The sequence below is a fragment of the Haemaphysalis longicornis genome, unplaced genomic scaffold (genome assembly GCF_048455015.1).
Source record: "Haemaphysalis longicornis isolate Haplotype H1 unplaced genomic scaffold, Haemaphysalis longicornis Haplotype H1 scaffold_2, whole genome shotgun sequence".
Classification (NCBI taxonomy): Eukaryota; Metazoa; Arthropoda; class Arachnida; order Ixodida; family Ixodidae; genus Haemaphysalis; species Haemaphysalis longicornis.
The window spans coordinates 96092409-96108235 of NW_027526295.1; the positions used below are offsets into that span (position 1 = coordinate 96092409).

General features: G+C 46.6%; 1 protein-coding gene across 1 annotated transcript in view; it reads right to left on the minus strand.

The window, feature by feature from the left end:
- The window catches only part of LOC144167262 (uncharacterized), a 105164-nt gene extending 100357 nt beyond the window's left edge, over window positions 1-4807 (minus strand). Inside the window, exon 1 of the mRNA XM_077696590.1 lies at window positions 4651-4807. Coding sequence (XP_077552716.1) covers window positions 4651-4791 — 141 coding nt within the window. The 5' untranslated portion in view covers window positions 4792-4807. The remainder of the gene's footprint in view (window positions 1-4650) is intronic.
- Window positions 4808-15827: the final 11020 nt, after the last annotated feature.

Genomic DNA, 15827 nt, shown 5'->3' on the forward strand with positions numbered 1-15827 from the left:
GGAGGCTGAGAAAAGAAATAATCGGGAAAGGTAACAGAAAGTCAATATGTGTATAAAGATCGATATGTCGGTCAACCCGGACGTCACTGAGCACCAGCACCAGTAAGTTAAAAAATGAGGTTTTTGAAGGATGGGAGAAGAAATATTCGTGAGAGGGAACAGAAACTTGTTATGTGTATAAAGATCGATATGTCGGTCAATCCGAACATCACTGAGCACCAGCACCAGTAAGTTAAGAAATTAGGTTTTTGAAGGCTGAGAAAAGAAATAATCGTGAAAGGTAACAGAAAGTCGATATGTGTATAAAGAACGACATGTTGGTCAACCCGGAAATCACTGAGCAGCAGCACCAGCAAGTTAAAAAATGAGGTTTTTGGAGGCTGAGCTAATCAATATTTCTTCTTGAGCTAAATTCTTTCAATTTTTGCCGCTTTGTCGCTTTGAAATTTTGGAGCTGTGTGACATAACCAGGAAACTTGCGGTAATTAGATACTTTACAAAGGTGCACGGTGCATAAAGTTTGATTTCAACATTTAATCGAATTCTTTCTCTTCCCGGTTTGAATTGACTGCACAGACATGGTATAAAGTAGTGGTTAGTACACTCCTGAAACGCCCGATTATTTGTTATCTGCGCATGACATATATGAAAAGCAGGCCCTGAATATTGCAATAAGCTGACGTTCTGTCTTGTAAGGCAGTGTGTTTAAGGCTTGTCTGGATGATGCTAGAAATGGCCTTGACGAATTATAAAAAGGCGCGGGGCAATATGTAGTTAACTGCGTCATCATCTACAAAAAAATGTATCGCCAGTTTCTTTTTAGGACCTAGCAAATTCGTAGGGGCGTATTCAATTAAAATTGGCAGTGTACAGAGAACACTGTGCGGTCTCTTTTCTCGGTACTCTTTGTGCCGGCATCTTCTGTGTTGGCGCGGTGATCCATATATTTGATTTTGTTTGGATGTTTCTTCTCGTTGTATACCAACGCCATCCATTTATTTCAGTGAGATTCAGTGCGCAATCCGCGACGTTGAAAATTGTACTAGCTTAAAATGCCACGTCGGGATTGATTAGTCGAATGCGGTATATTAACATTGTCCACCTTTTCGCGGCAACTTTAAATTATGAAGAAATTGTGCCGAACTTTTTTCTCACATCCAAGTTTGCTTACATCGCCTCAGATACGTAGCCAAATGCACATTACACACAAAACACAAGTTAGCCTGAATGGGTGTTTCTTGGTTGGGATACGTCTTTTAAACTCCTCACGACAGGCGGCCTGCTCCCACGTGTGGTAGTATGATGGTGGAAAAACTGCCAGTTTACACCGGGGGCCACAAGCCGTCGTAAATAAGCGCATTTACCACGGTTGTACCTCTTCACAAAACGCAGTATCTGGCTGTGATGACTGCGTTTGTCCTAATTGGAGTATTAAAAACTCCCACGCCACCTCCATTTCCTTCTCCTCCTGCTTCACCCCTTCCTCCTCTACGCGTCCTTACAAAATGGCTGCCAGTTGGTGTCGTGTGTCGTGTGAGCTCCAGCGTCCCCGAACATTTATTGTCAGTGTGAACTTGCGGCCGGACGAACGGATGTGAAGCGCTTCCCAACAACCGAAGCTCGTTGCGAACATTGTGGAACCAGCCTGGACTGACGTGCGACGGACTGCAACGTCGCCTCCGAGTCACCGACCTTCGAGCCGACGGAATACGCCAGCGAGCCGACGCGAGGCCTAAATTCCGTGATCGCTGAGAGTGGCTCGTTAAAAACAACGCGGTTGTGCCTCTGCGAGGTGGTTGAAGGTAAGATTTTCACGTTTTTTATTGTACGCAACATTTTGGGAGACTTGTGCCCCTTCTAGCGTCAAATAAACTCAACGTGTTTCCCGCGCCACTGCACGGGCGATTCTCCGCCACTGTAGGTGAGCGTTGTGCTTGAAAGACGGCACCATGCCCGTAACGTCATTGGGGAGGCCGAACGGTGTGAAAGCAATGCGTATTTGCGCGGGTCTCGAGCAGAACACTCACTCATTCACACTCGCAAGCAGAATGAAAACTGTCCGAACTCTGGACGGCTGTTAGGTGTTTTTGTTAGGCTGTGTCTGTGGCTTACTGGCAAGCGAGGGTGAAGTTGGCCGGTCAAACGTCGCAGGGCGGCCGCTTTTCCTGAGAAGTAGGTGTGGTACCAGCCGCGACTGCTACGAGGAGGGTGACTGCCGCGTGCCGCTGGCGATTAATTGCATTCACTGGAAAGGGAGAAGGTCGGGGCCCCGTGGGAGCTCTCCGTACGCTAGGCGCGTGTAAATATAACCAGCAAACGCCATTCGAGGGAGCATTCTGTAGAGTCGACAGACGACTGCTTATTTTATTTATTTATTTATTTATTTTTTGAAGGGGGGCACACGCAGGTGTCACACCCACCAAAATTTTTCCTTAACTTTCGGTGAGGGGAGAGAGGGGCAGTGCGGGGGGTAAAACCTGAAGCTCGTTCCCAGAACACTACACCCAAGGAAAAGAGGGAAAGGAAGCATTTTGAGAAGTTGGTCGCCACAAGGGTCGCGCACCTTTTTCAACAGCAGAACACTTCGTTTTGACGAACTAGTGAGCGCGCAGGTGTCTCGGACAGAAGTGCAATTTTGCGTAGCTTTAAACAAACATTCAGACATTCGGAAAGTTGGACACAAGAGTGACAAGTGCAGCGTCTTTACAGTGCCGTTTCTTTTTTTGTTTGTTTTTCAGGTCAGATGCCCAATATGCCTCTGTATTTGTTACCGCAGACTTAAAGCGTTTTGCTATCCCTCTAATGAATGTGCTGCTGTGGCTTCCAGGGGAATGTGCCAGGGGGTGCGGCAACGTCAGCGTTTGGGAGGCAGGTGCAAGCAAACAGCGCACCGACGACATGCTGACCTCATTGTTTGTAAATGGCTTAAATTTGTTTCGTTGAGGAGTGTTGTAGTAGATAAAGTTCTTTCCAAGATACCTTGTGTTCTCGATGTAGGTGTTTTGTTGATTCTGTGTTCTTATTGTCTTATTAACGTGTTCGCACGTATATCGTATTCATGTAATTTTTATGCAATAAATTGACTGTGCAGAAAACAAACTTTTCACGTTTCGCCATTCAACGTTTGAAGCGGAAAAAGACTAGAAATTACGTGATCCCCAACGAAAAATAAAAATTCGGCCTGTGCCCTTATTAAGAACTCCCAAATGCAGTAATAAATTCCACTGCAGCGCATATATATGAAGCGCACAAAAACACACAAAAAAACCTCGAATGCAGGTCAACACTGCTCCCAATGCGCCCCCTGAAAACTCCCAGTTGGAGGAAACAATACACTCCCAATGGTACCCCTGGAAACTCCCATTGTAGTGGCAGTAAATCGAAACTCCCATATGCTACTGAAAAAACTGCCGAAATAATGGGAGTAAGGCGAAACTCCCATTGGAAGGAGTTTTGAAAACTCCGAATTGGTACTGAGTTATGACACAAGCCATTTACTCCCATTCCGGCTTATTTGTGTTCTGTGTGTACGAGCAATGTCATAGGTGTTTATTGAAATTCGGAGGTAGGTTCACTACTGTTTTGAAACGTTTTACATTTTAAAGGCAGGTGAGATAGTTTATAGGCTTGAACAAAATTGCATAACTACGCAACCACAACAATTGCGATCAGCTGTTTTGAGAAATATAGCTGTATTACCAAAAATCATTTGCAAAAATACGTCAGGGTTCTGAAGACAGAAGTGTCGCGAGAAGATATCTGTTGCACAAAAGAAGAGAGAACTTTTTTGCGTGTATTAGTATGATCGCTCGTTGAGACGTCAATATAGTGCAGCTGTCGGTATCAATTCCCCACTGCGTACCAAAATCCGCAGTAGGTGTCGTGGGCTATAAAGTAGTGTAGCGAGGATACCAAGACAATCTCCCTTGCCACCATCGGGCTATTCCCTGTTGAGGCTACTTAACACGGGTGGAGGGCCACCCTGTGGACTGAATCCGATAGCGTTAACGAACCAGCATTTTGTACTCGTGCGGAGTCAATCAGCCATCATCGCTAGGGTTCGCCGTTTAAGTACCCCGCCTGCCTGACCCTTTTCAGTAATCGCCACGCCTCATAAATACGTGCGTCGCTACCCTTCCGGTTACGGCTGCGTGTACCTGGCCGGCACAGCACTAACTGAATATTTCATTGTATGGTCGTTACAATTTATATCAGCTAGCAAACTTGGATGAGCAGGTGATGAATGATAAATACAACGTAAGAGCGCATTCAATAGAAAATACAAAAAGCAGGAAAGAAAAGGTCAGGACTCAGAACTGCTTTTACCCTTCGCGGAAATACATCAGTAATACCAATGAAACACAAACAGAAAAGAACGACATAAAAACAAACCACAAAACTGTAACGGTTATCAGCACGTAAGTTATTCTAATAGCGCAGGTCTTCATGGTGAGCGTAATCAAAGCCCCATTGGCCACCGCATATTGCACCACGTAAGCGCATTGTTCGTCCTTCTATCTTCATGTGTGCCCTAATTGGTTGCACAGCACGTCAATATTGTTTAGACCATTGTGTTTCAATATTTATATACATCAATCGGCATGAAACATTGTTATGGTAAAGAAACAGAGATACCAAGACAAAACTTACGCTCCACCCATCTTGGTGGCGCCTTGTTGTAGAGGTTTCTGGGATTTTCACTGTACTTTCTTCGCCTTCACTCGTAGTTCCGAAAGAACCGCCCAAAGCTACAACAGCCAGGGCAGAAATTGCGGCGTCGACTTTTCTCATCGTCACAGCCTTTAGAAATACATGAAACTAATAAACAGTGTGTAATTCGAAGACCTTCATATAAGTGCTCCATGCACAGACATCTCCCAAATTACATATTTTGATGCCCCTCCCACCAACGTGTAACAAATCAGAATAGAAAATTTGCTTGATGCACAAAGGCCAGTAAACAGCGTTTGACATAAGAACCTTTGTCTCGGGTCTCGTGTATCCGAGGCCGACGTCAATGAACTGGTGAGTTGGAGCCGGAAGAATTCCGAAGCTATTATAGTTTAAGGGCAAAGTCACCACCAATATAGTTTTGGCCTTTTGGTCGTCGTTAATTTTAAAGCACACTTTGAGTTTATGTTCTTACTTGCAAGATGTCTATCCGCATCACACATTCCTAGCCGTGGTTCATTGTACCGTCGAGTACAGAACCAATACGATCTTTAGCATCATTTTGGGGCAACCCATTATTTGTTCCCATTTCTTGTGCGTTTAAAAACTACATCCTAAGCCACGTATGAGCGGTTCCTAAAGGAAAGGATGTCCAACAATATTTTTTACAGTCACTAGACTGTAGTCGCGTGTGACGATAGAGATATATCTTTTTTTGTGAGCATGTAAGGAACATGGGCGCCCTTTGTACTTTTACAGACATGAAGGCCACAGTTTTTGTCGAAAAAAGAGGATGTACAACTATTCAAAGTCCGAAGCGTCATGCTGTGGCAGAATCCTTGTATCCTTGTTTCTGCGGTATAGCCAAATTTGTCAATTCGTGTGATAGTTAAAAACGTAGCGCTGGGTTCACACAGTGGCTATAGAACAAACCGCTTGTAGGATGTGGTGATTGGTCCCTTCATTTTCGCGAACTTAAGCCCTCAGTTCAGGCGTTACCTCGAAGCTTGAAAAATGAAGCTTGAAAATGAGCAATTGTTTTCCCAGTACTTGCGCGGAGGACTGAACCCGGCGATATCTTGATAATAAGGACAAATCCAACTAATGATATTGTAAAAGTGAAGAAATTGCAAAGGATTCATCCAACATTCAGAAACAATAAATCTTCAATGCGGATCGATATGTGTTAAATAAAATAACAACTGGATGTCATAGCTGGTTGATCGTGCAGTCTTAATCCCAGGAATGACACCTCCTTGCAATATGCCTTCAGAATAGAAAATCTTGGTGTTTATGCACGCAAGCCCATTTCCCCTTACCTTCAACTTTTCGACAGAATAACCCTTCCCTATGCGGGAGCTAGAAACCAGAAACTGCGATCCAAATTTTCACACTCACGCAGGTCACCCCCTCCTATTTACAGATCGCGTTTAAATGTGCAATTTATTTATTTATATTTTTAGACATACAGCAAGCAGTATCGCTGCCCAAGCAGGAGAAGGTTACAAAAGTTGATTATACGAAGTATGTTCAGACGCACCAACACATGCACATTTCATAATCGATGAGGGCAAACAGTTCCATCGCTCTGCGGTGTTAGAAAAAAAGACCTGAAGTACGTTACTGCGGGCAAAGTAAGGTAATATGGTTTGGCAGTCATTGATTCTTGGTGATCTCTGTGGTGCGAGAAGTAGATAATCTTCTCATGACAAGCCGGGTTTGTTTTAGCACAGTAGGTGGAGGAATGTGAGGCGGGCGACCTACCTGCGGAGTTGAAGTGATGGCAAAACAAGGGTCTACCATTTTAATTACTGATGACGATGTCCTGTAATCTGACAAAATATACCAGGCAGCAAGACGCTAGATACGCTCAATCTTCATAATATTGGTGACATTAAAGGAATCCGCAACTATTGACGCGTAGTGGAGGACTGGGCGAATCATGGTGTGATAAGCTTTTTATTTAATGTTACGTAGAGATACCCTCAGTTTTCCTTTCAAGAAGCAAAGCTTCTTAAAGCGTTGTTGCAGATATTATCGATGTGCATTTTCTATTTCAGAATATTAGTAATTGTTAAGCCCAAGTACGTGACAGACATTAGAAATTCTAGAGCACGGTTTTTAATAACATATGTGAAAATAAGTGTATTTTTCTTTGTTGTAACGACAATCGAAACTGATTTTAAAAAAATTAAGTTACATCCCCCGCTTATCGCACCAGTCCACGAGTTCATAAACATTATCATTCCATGCAGCCTGACAAGAACACCTCTTGATAGTAGAGTAAACAGCGAAGTCATCTGCAAACATTTTCACCTTCATACTGGCACCGGTATCTTTCGCAATATTATTAATGTACACTAGGAACAACAACGGTCCCAACACCGAGCTCTGTGGCACTCCTGATAATACGCCGAGATTATTTGACCTAAAACCATCACATTCAAAAAATTGGGTACAGTTTTTCAATGTAAGCCTTTACCCTACGAACTATAATTTCGGGTAAACCGTTTTCTGCAAGCCTAGCCACAAGTATATTGTTCAGCACCTGGTCGCAGACCTTCGGCAAATCTAAAATTATTGCATCCATTTGTCGGTTATTATCGATTGTGGCTGCAAACCCATGAATGACAGTTACTATTTGTGTTCTTGTAGATACGTTACTCCTACATCCATGCTGGTACTCAACAAAGAAGTTTTTACCTTCAAGGTGCTTCCACATATGGCTTGCTATTACATGTTCAAGTATTTTGCAGACGGTACTGATAAAAGAACAATCGGCCTATAGCTTTTCGCATCTAAAAGGTTATATGATTTGGGTATAGGAATTACCTTCACCGTCAACCAGTCATGTGGCAAAGCGCTCCGGTTGAGCGACGCCTCAAAAAGTAAGTAAAAGAATGGCGACAGTATAGCAGAATATCGTCGAAGAACGGTGTGTGGGATGCCATCAGCGCCACATGAGTTCTTTACAGCAACATTTAGAGAAGTGCGAATATACCTGGTTGGTGTAATCCGAGATCGGGAATTGGAATGTGTATTGATGATGAGCAACATTCTTCGATCTGGGTACTGATGGATGCAGGTTGCGAGAAAGACTCGAAAAATGTGGAATTAAATTCGTTTGCAATCTCTTTGGGGACTGTGGTAGTTTTTCCTATATTCTTGATTTGCTTGGTATGCCGCTTAGTGTCTGATAAAAAGCGCCAAAAGTTCTGGGGTGATTCCTCCAGGAATTTTGAAAGGGTTTGGCTGTAAAACCTAGTACGTGCACTACGCAACTTGACGAGAAGGTCCTCCTTCAGAGTGCGCTGTTCGGTATTTAGTATCACCACTTTGCGCTTTCGAGCTTTACGGCGCTTTACATGAATTATGTGTCGTGCGATCCAAGGATTGTGGTGCCTAATTTTCTTTTTGCGTATTGGAACATATAAAAAATACATGACATGACGAGTGTTTTAAATCTCTTCCTTAAATAATAAACGTAACCACGAAGGTGAAATTCACCAAGACTAAAATTCCAGCGGTCCAGGAAGGCTTCATCGTCTGCATCGAAAAATTGGGGAATGTTTACACAGAGTGAGTTTTTTTGCACGTTTAATTTTAATAAGCGAATACTGCGACCCGCAGACTGATTTTCTTCCTGGCCCCGCACGGGGCACCTGGAGAAAACTTGGTGACGGTATTGGCGACACCGCGGACGCGGAGACCCCATACTCACGCAGTAAACTACTGTGGCTAGGAGTTTTAGGGTCTAGGGCGGAAACCCTAAACTGTGATCATTGGAGCCCAGCTCCAGCTCCGGCGGATGGTCTTCCACTCTCTTTACCAAGGAGGGAGCTCCGGGACCTCTCTCGGTATCAGGGTAACCCGAGCGAAGAACGTACCCCCGCCCCTTGCTTTTATACAATGCTATAGGGTATTTTCTAATCCCCCCCCTAAACGTGATCGGTCCCTCAACAGGTGCCGCACCGAAGTATCTTTTCCCAAACTGCCATGCCTAACCTTCCCTGGACCGGATAATAATTTAGATTTTTTGTGATGGAATCCCTTGATACAGCCCACTCTCTTGCAATGACATCAGTTTTCTTGATTGCAAAATATCTTGAAGGCATAATTAAAAAATATATAGGGCTAAAAATCTAAAAGCTGGTGAAGTCCTTGTGAATATAAACTACAAGCAGCAGGCCACAAAGCTTCTAATTCAAACTCGAATGTATGATCTGGACATTAGGCTCACACCCCACAGGAGCCTCCACAGCTTTCAGGGTGTGATCTCTGGGCCAGATATGCTGAACGAAATGAATGCGGATCTCGATGGAGGTTGAAGGACCACGGCGCCACTGCAGTAAGGCGCACCACCATCCGCAGAGACGACAATGAGATTCCCACCAAGCACATCATCTTCACCTTTGACCGTTCAGCACTTCCACAACATATAAATGCAGGTTTTATCCGGTGCTCCATCCGTTCCTACATCCCAAACGCACGGCGCTGTTTTAAGTGCCAGCGGTGCGAGCACGGTACAAACTCAAGCCATGGCCGAACAACCTGTGCAAAATGCGGGTCGCAACATCATGCGAGCGATTTGTCCATTAGAACCCTCATTTGTGTGAACTGCCGGGTGCCGCTTGCGGCATACGTCCGCAAATGTGAAAACGTTCTACTGGAAAAAAAGATCCTGAAGATCAAGGTAACTGAGAACATCACCTTCCCAGAGGCGCGTAAGAGTTTCGCCTCGTTCCCCCTGTGGAGGTACGCCGGCGAAGCTTGGAGGCCTGAGAGGCGCCTGGTTTTCACAGGGACCCTGTTCAGCGAGTCTGACTTGGTCAAGTCCCCCCCCCCTCCAATGGGTTAACTCAGGCACCCCAACCCGTCTTCCCACCTCTTGCTGAGGCACCAGTGGTTGTGGTGCCAACCGCCTCCGTCGGAATTGATGCCGCTCACGAACATGCCTCTCCGTCCTCCAGTACGTTGGAGGGTGCTCAGGGAATGGACACCGCCGCCCCGCATCGGCTTCCACGCCCGCTGCACCGCCCGTCCCAACTCAGTCGCTCCTGACGACTTCGCGGTCGTGGGTCAAAAAAAGGGAACCCGAGGGGTTGCCACGTACGGGGGCCCGATCCGCTGGGCACCCCCCCGACATCTGACAAGGAGATGGATGTCGCGGCGTTCCTGCCTGCAACGCACCTCAAGGAGCGGCCTCCGATGTCCAACATAAATGCACAAAATTCCCAATCCCAGAATAAAAGCCCCGAAACACATCACATGAACGCACACCCAGAAGCGCTCCAGTGATTCCTAAATATAAATATTATTAGCACAAAACATCATTCAATAGAATAGCAGAGGCCTCCTTAAAAATTTGACAATGTGTACGAGATGCTGCATGCAAATCAGCCGACGTCATGTGTCTCCAAGAAACACAGCTCACTTCCAAACTAACAAATTTCTTAAATCGGTACATGGTATTCAGAAAGGACAGGGTTGGCTGCACACTCTCTTCGGGTGGTGTGGCTATTGTCACCCGGAAACCATTAGTATGCCACCCTATCTTTTTGAACACTGTCCTTGAGGCTGTAGCCATCCGCCCGATAATATTTATTACGTTGATAACAATATGGTTCCTCTACATCTCCCCTGACTTCCAGCTTTTGAGCTCTGATTTCTAGGACCTTGCACATCAGCTACCCGAGCCCTTCATTCTCGTAGACGACCGCAACGCACAAATTCCACTCTGAGGATAGTCCCTCATATGTTCCCATGTTCGCTTAAATGTCAAATTTTTAACATCTTCAGGAATATGCCTACTTAACAAAAAAAGCCCACATACCATATTATAGGAACAAATACATACACCTCAACTTGGCTAATGGTTCTGCAGTACTCTTTCCATCTCCTGAGTGGGACGTTGGCACTAACTCATATGGTAGTGACCACTTCCCAACCACATTAACACTCATAGGTAATGGCCCGAACAGTCCTCCTTCCAATAAAATGTTCAATAAAGCTCGATCAAACTCGTGCACATTTACAGAAACATCAAAACTACATCATACATCTAATACACACATACACGAGGAAGAAGCTGTCCAACTACTCACGGGACGCATTCTTGACGCCGCCGGAAAGTGCATTCCCGAGGTTTCCTGTGCCCCGCGCACCAAAGGAGACCCTGGTGGAACGAGGACTGCAGGCAAACACGACTGGCCCAGAACAACGCGTGAGCTGTTCTTCGTTGGTACCCCAGGTCGGATTACCTGATGTCGTTCAAACTGGCACAAGCACTTGAGAAGCGCGTGCGCCGTAAGGCAAAAAGGGAGAGGGGGCGGACCGGCCTCATATCCATAAATTTATACGCGGACACCCACAAACCTCGACACATAGACGGAAACTAATGCACATCAAACACACAGCCTGCAACCGGTTAGTACAACAGGGGACACACTGGAAGAACAGGCTAACACACTCGCCCAGCACTTCCAACAAGTCTCCAGTTCAGCACACTACACAAACACTTACCAGAAGCCTAAATTGTTCAGCGAAAAGAAGCCCCTGGGTGACACAGTCATTCGCACTCTACGTACAATTTGATGTTTTCGATTCATAGGCCGAAAGCTGCTATGAATACACGTAATTATTCAGCTACAGGCACAGAAAACATTACATACACCATTATACAACACTTACACGCACAATCACACTTCAAGTGCTCCTTCATTCATACAGCAAAGTCTGGCTTTTGGGGCAGCTTCCTAAGTCTTGGAGGGAGGCTATTGTAGTGGCTTTTTTCAAGGAGGGGAAGGACCCTTCCTCTCCCGCAAGATATTGTCCCATTTCCCTGACAGGCTGCCTGTGTAATCTCTTCGAGAGGATGATAAACAGGAGACTCGTGTACTTCTTAGAATACAATGGTCTTCTCGACAGCTGCCAGGCACGTTTCAGTGCGGGGCGACCTATCAGAGATCAACTCGTTGCATTAGAGTCATATATAACAATGGTTTCTTCCACAAGCTGGGTTGTAAGACGGTATTCTTTGATCTGGAAAAAGCGTACGATACCGCGTGGCGGTACGGCATCCTCAGCGATCTGAAGTTCTCTAACATGTTGCGTAACACGACAAACACGCTTCCCAGCTACATGCCTTTCGTGTAAGAACATTTACACGAAATCTTTACACGAAAGAACTTTTCGTGTAAGAGTGGGAAGTGCACTCTCCAGGCTTCATGCGCACGAAAATGGCGTGGCGCAAGGCAGAGTTTTGAGTTGCACTCTGTTGTAAGAACGAATTCCCCCAGAGAGGCATTGCCACCATCAATTTCTTGTTCAATTCATGTAGAAGATGCAAAATTATTTTTAAACCTTGTAATTTGTCTATCTGCGGGCGCCAAGTCCAGAAAGGTGTTTACAAGGGAGCTGTCAGGGCAGCTCGCAGCGGTAATAAAGTTATTCCATTAAAGTGTACGTGTATTTGGTTTCGAAACGGAATAGCGTTCGGCCGGATCGAGACATCAAACTCAATGGTGTCTCAATTCCAGCGAGAAATGAACACACGTATCTAGGAGTAGTCCTTGATGAAAAGCTCCTACTCATCCCACATATCGAACAACTTAACAGAAATTCTTAAAGGTTATGAATATACTCAAGGGTCTCTCACACAGTCTTATGGTGCTAAAAAACTTCTTTTACGTGTTTTTACAAGCCTAATAGGTTCACGATTGGACTATGGAAGTGTTGTTTACGGGTCAGCAAGTAAAACATCACTCCAAATGCCGGACCAAGTTCTTCATCTGGGGCTTAGCCTGGCATGTGGCGCCGTACGCGCTAGCCGGCCGAAAGCCTGTATGTGGAGTGTAATATATGGAAGCCACAACGTCATCGAGCATACACAGATCTCCTTTATGCTTTTTAAATGTCATGCATGCCTCGAGCATACACAGATCTCCTTTATGCTTTTAAAATGTCATGCATGCCTCGAGCATACACAGATCTCCTTTATGCTTTTAAAATGTCATGCATACCTCACCATCATTTTAAGTCAATTTTATACGACACAACCATAACTGAACTCCTGCTAAATCGTCCATAGTTCTCTGCGCCCTTTTCTACAGACTTAGAGTAGAAGCGTCACAGCTGGCTGTCTCCTTTTTAGATGCCATGCAAACTTAAGTAACGCATTTTATAGCCCCTTTGCATCTCCCCCGTGTATCGTGCGACATATCTTTTACACATATCGAGGAAAACTTTACTCCCAGATGGGCAATCCTGCAGCACTACTTGTATCTATAGCAGAAGTATCAGTGTTTTGAATTTTATACGAACGCCTCTAAAACTGCCAACTCTCATTGATTGATTGTAGGGTTTTAACGCGCCGACGCAACGCAGGCGATGAAGCACGCCGTAGTGGAGGGCTCCGGAATAATTGTGACCACCTGGGGTTCTTTAACGTGCGCCGAAATCCCGTACACACGGGCGTTTGTGCTTTTCGCCTCCATCAGAAAAGCGGCCGCCGCGGCCGGGAATCGAACCCGCCACCTCGTGCTCAGCAGCGCAACGCCTTAGCCACTGAGCCACCGCGGCCAACTCTGTGTCCTGCGCCTGACGTGTACCAAGCTTCAATGTTGCCAAAACTCTGAATGGTAATACCAGTATCTTAGGGCAAAGGCCTATGGTAGGCTTCTTATTCTTAATCTTACCCTTGTTATTCACAGTCCCAAATTATGCAAAAGTATCTACGCAGATTTCCTAAGTGTTGTGTCTGCATCGTCAACTCCAAAGTCTACAAAAACTCATGTACTGAATTTTGTCTTCAATGCCATTATGTCTGTTTATGCCCACAAATTTCAACTTGTCATTTTCTGGCTCCCTGGCCACTGTGGTATAGTCGGGAACGAAGGCTCGGATCTAATGGCCGCCGCTGGTACACTGTAAAATAGAGTAGACATAACAACATTACCCTATACCGACATCAAGCCACCCATCAGACAACACTTTCGCGAAAATAGAAAACACACTGGAGTGCACAGACGGACAAATTACACGTAATAAAGCCACACTTGGGACAATACTCCACTCACACAAGCAATAGATACACAGAAGTCGCCTTACCTAGATTACAGATAGAGCGCATCTATGCAACGCACTCCCACCTGCTGACGAGATCTCCAAGACCCCTGTTTAGTGGATTTGAACAGAGGCTACCCGTAATGCACATACTCATCCAATGCAAAGCACTTTACATAACACGACACATACATTTCCCATGGCTATACAGACAACACAACCCACTACATCCATGGTACTTTTTTGCGACGAGCCCATGTTTTCCATTAAGCGTGTGTTTTTAAGTTATCACTGATGTAAACTTTTTACATCTTATTTCTCATCATGCATAATGACAACCAGGCCCTTTACACCATTCAGATTTATTGACTTTTGTTTTAATTCGTTTATTTTTGCTGACATGCTTTACTTTTGCCCTTTACTTTTACCAAAGTAAAATATGGTTTCTTGACATGGAAATTCGCGAGGGCAGCATTCTGATCTCTGCAAAAACAACCAACCGTGGACTTCTTGCCGCAGGGGTTCATGACACCCTTGCCGGAATAGTGGTATCCGAGCAAACCGAAATTAGGAGGACTCAGTCAATATAACACCGGACGGAATTATCTACTATGAAATGTATTTCACAACTTAGTCGAACTATACGTAATTTGTATACATTCCCATCTATATGCGACAGACGCTCTGGATCAAGCCACTTCGAGGACACATACATTCAGACTAGAATGATGAGGGCGAAATAGCTCCCGTGTAAGCCCTTGAAACCGCGTACTTCCTGCTGCCATACCCATGGTGGTTTACTTGTCACCACCCCTTCCTGCATCCGAATCCTTACTATATCTCTTCCGGTGACAGAAGCGCTCTCGGTAGCGCTGGCTCTGAACCACAGACCCTACATGGAACAACTATAGTCAGTTATTCCACTCAGGCATCACAAATATGTCTGCGATAGAGGCCCCCCCACCCCCAACAGTGTATCTCCTTTCGAAGGCACAGGACATTCCCTGCCCCTTTTCGCTCTCGCCTGCGCTCCCGTTTATAATGCTCGGCCCGCAAACACAGCGGCCAATGAAGCTGTTCGAGCTTGGTTTTCTGATAGCTGGATACCTCGATGGCGTTTCCACTTGTGGGCCTGCTCTCTACGGCATGCCAAGGAATGAGGCACACTGCGTTTGCGTGAAAATCTCTTTACTTACATCCTCGTCCGGGCATACACACGCACACCAGCCAAGAACACTCTGTCCCTCCCTACTCCGAGTCCCCGCGCGCGGTTCTTCCTCACCACCACCCGCTCCTTCACCCCACTGCCCGCTGCCCCGTGTCCGCCAGCGCCATCTCTCGGGCCCCGACGTCCCCAGGTCCCGCGGCCCGGTAGCCGCACGGCAGGCGAGGAGGGCAAGGGAAGGGAGCTCGCGGCGTGGGGCTCTGGGCAACACCCTCTGGTCCAGAAGGTGTCGTGCCAAGGCGCTCCCCACATCTCTCCCCCCCTCAAACACGGGATACGGGTCCATCACTGAAGAACGTCCTCGGGGTGCTAGTGCGCGAGGAACCGCTGGTCGGCGCCTGGGGGCGCCCTGTGCGGCTGTGGGTGGGCTGGCACCCGCCGAAGTGTGGCAGCATGCCGCTCTTTCGCCATAGTCACCACGTAGGCGTCCGCAGGAGCGCATTCTCGGGTGCCCGGCGCAGGATTCCACGGAACGGCCAGGCTCCTCTAGACAGCGCCCCGGTGTCCCGATCTCCGCTGCCCGGCGCCGGAACCGGAGGCGCCGCGGTGAGCCCGGGGGAAACCCGGTTGACGGGCGCTCGTAGAGGCTCGAAGCCCCCGAACGAGCTGTAGGCTCTGCGCCCACCGGCGCCTCCACGCCAGGGTTACAGCTCCGCGATGAGCTCAGCAGGCCTCCAATCCATAAACACGACTACGCCGTGGACCAGGAGGAGAACCGCAGCCGCCTCACATCTCCGAAGGGCACCAGGACCCCCGGACCGTGGCAACAGCTCCCGGGTCGAACCAGGAAGGCCATCTGCTCGGCAGGCCCGGGCCAGACACGCAACGCCCAGGCACGAACGTATCGCCCAGCACCACCAGGCCGGTG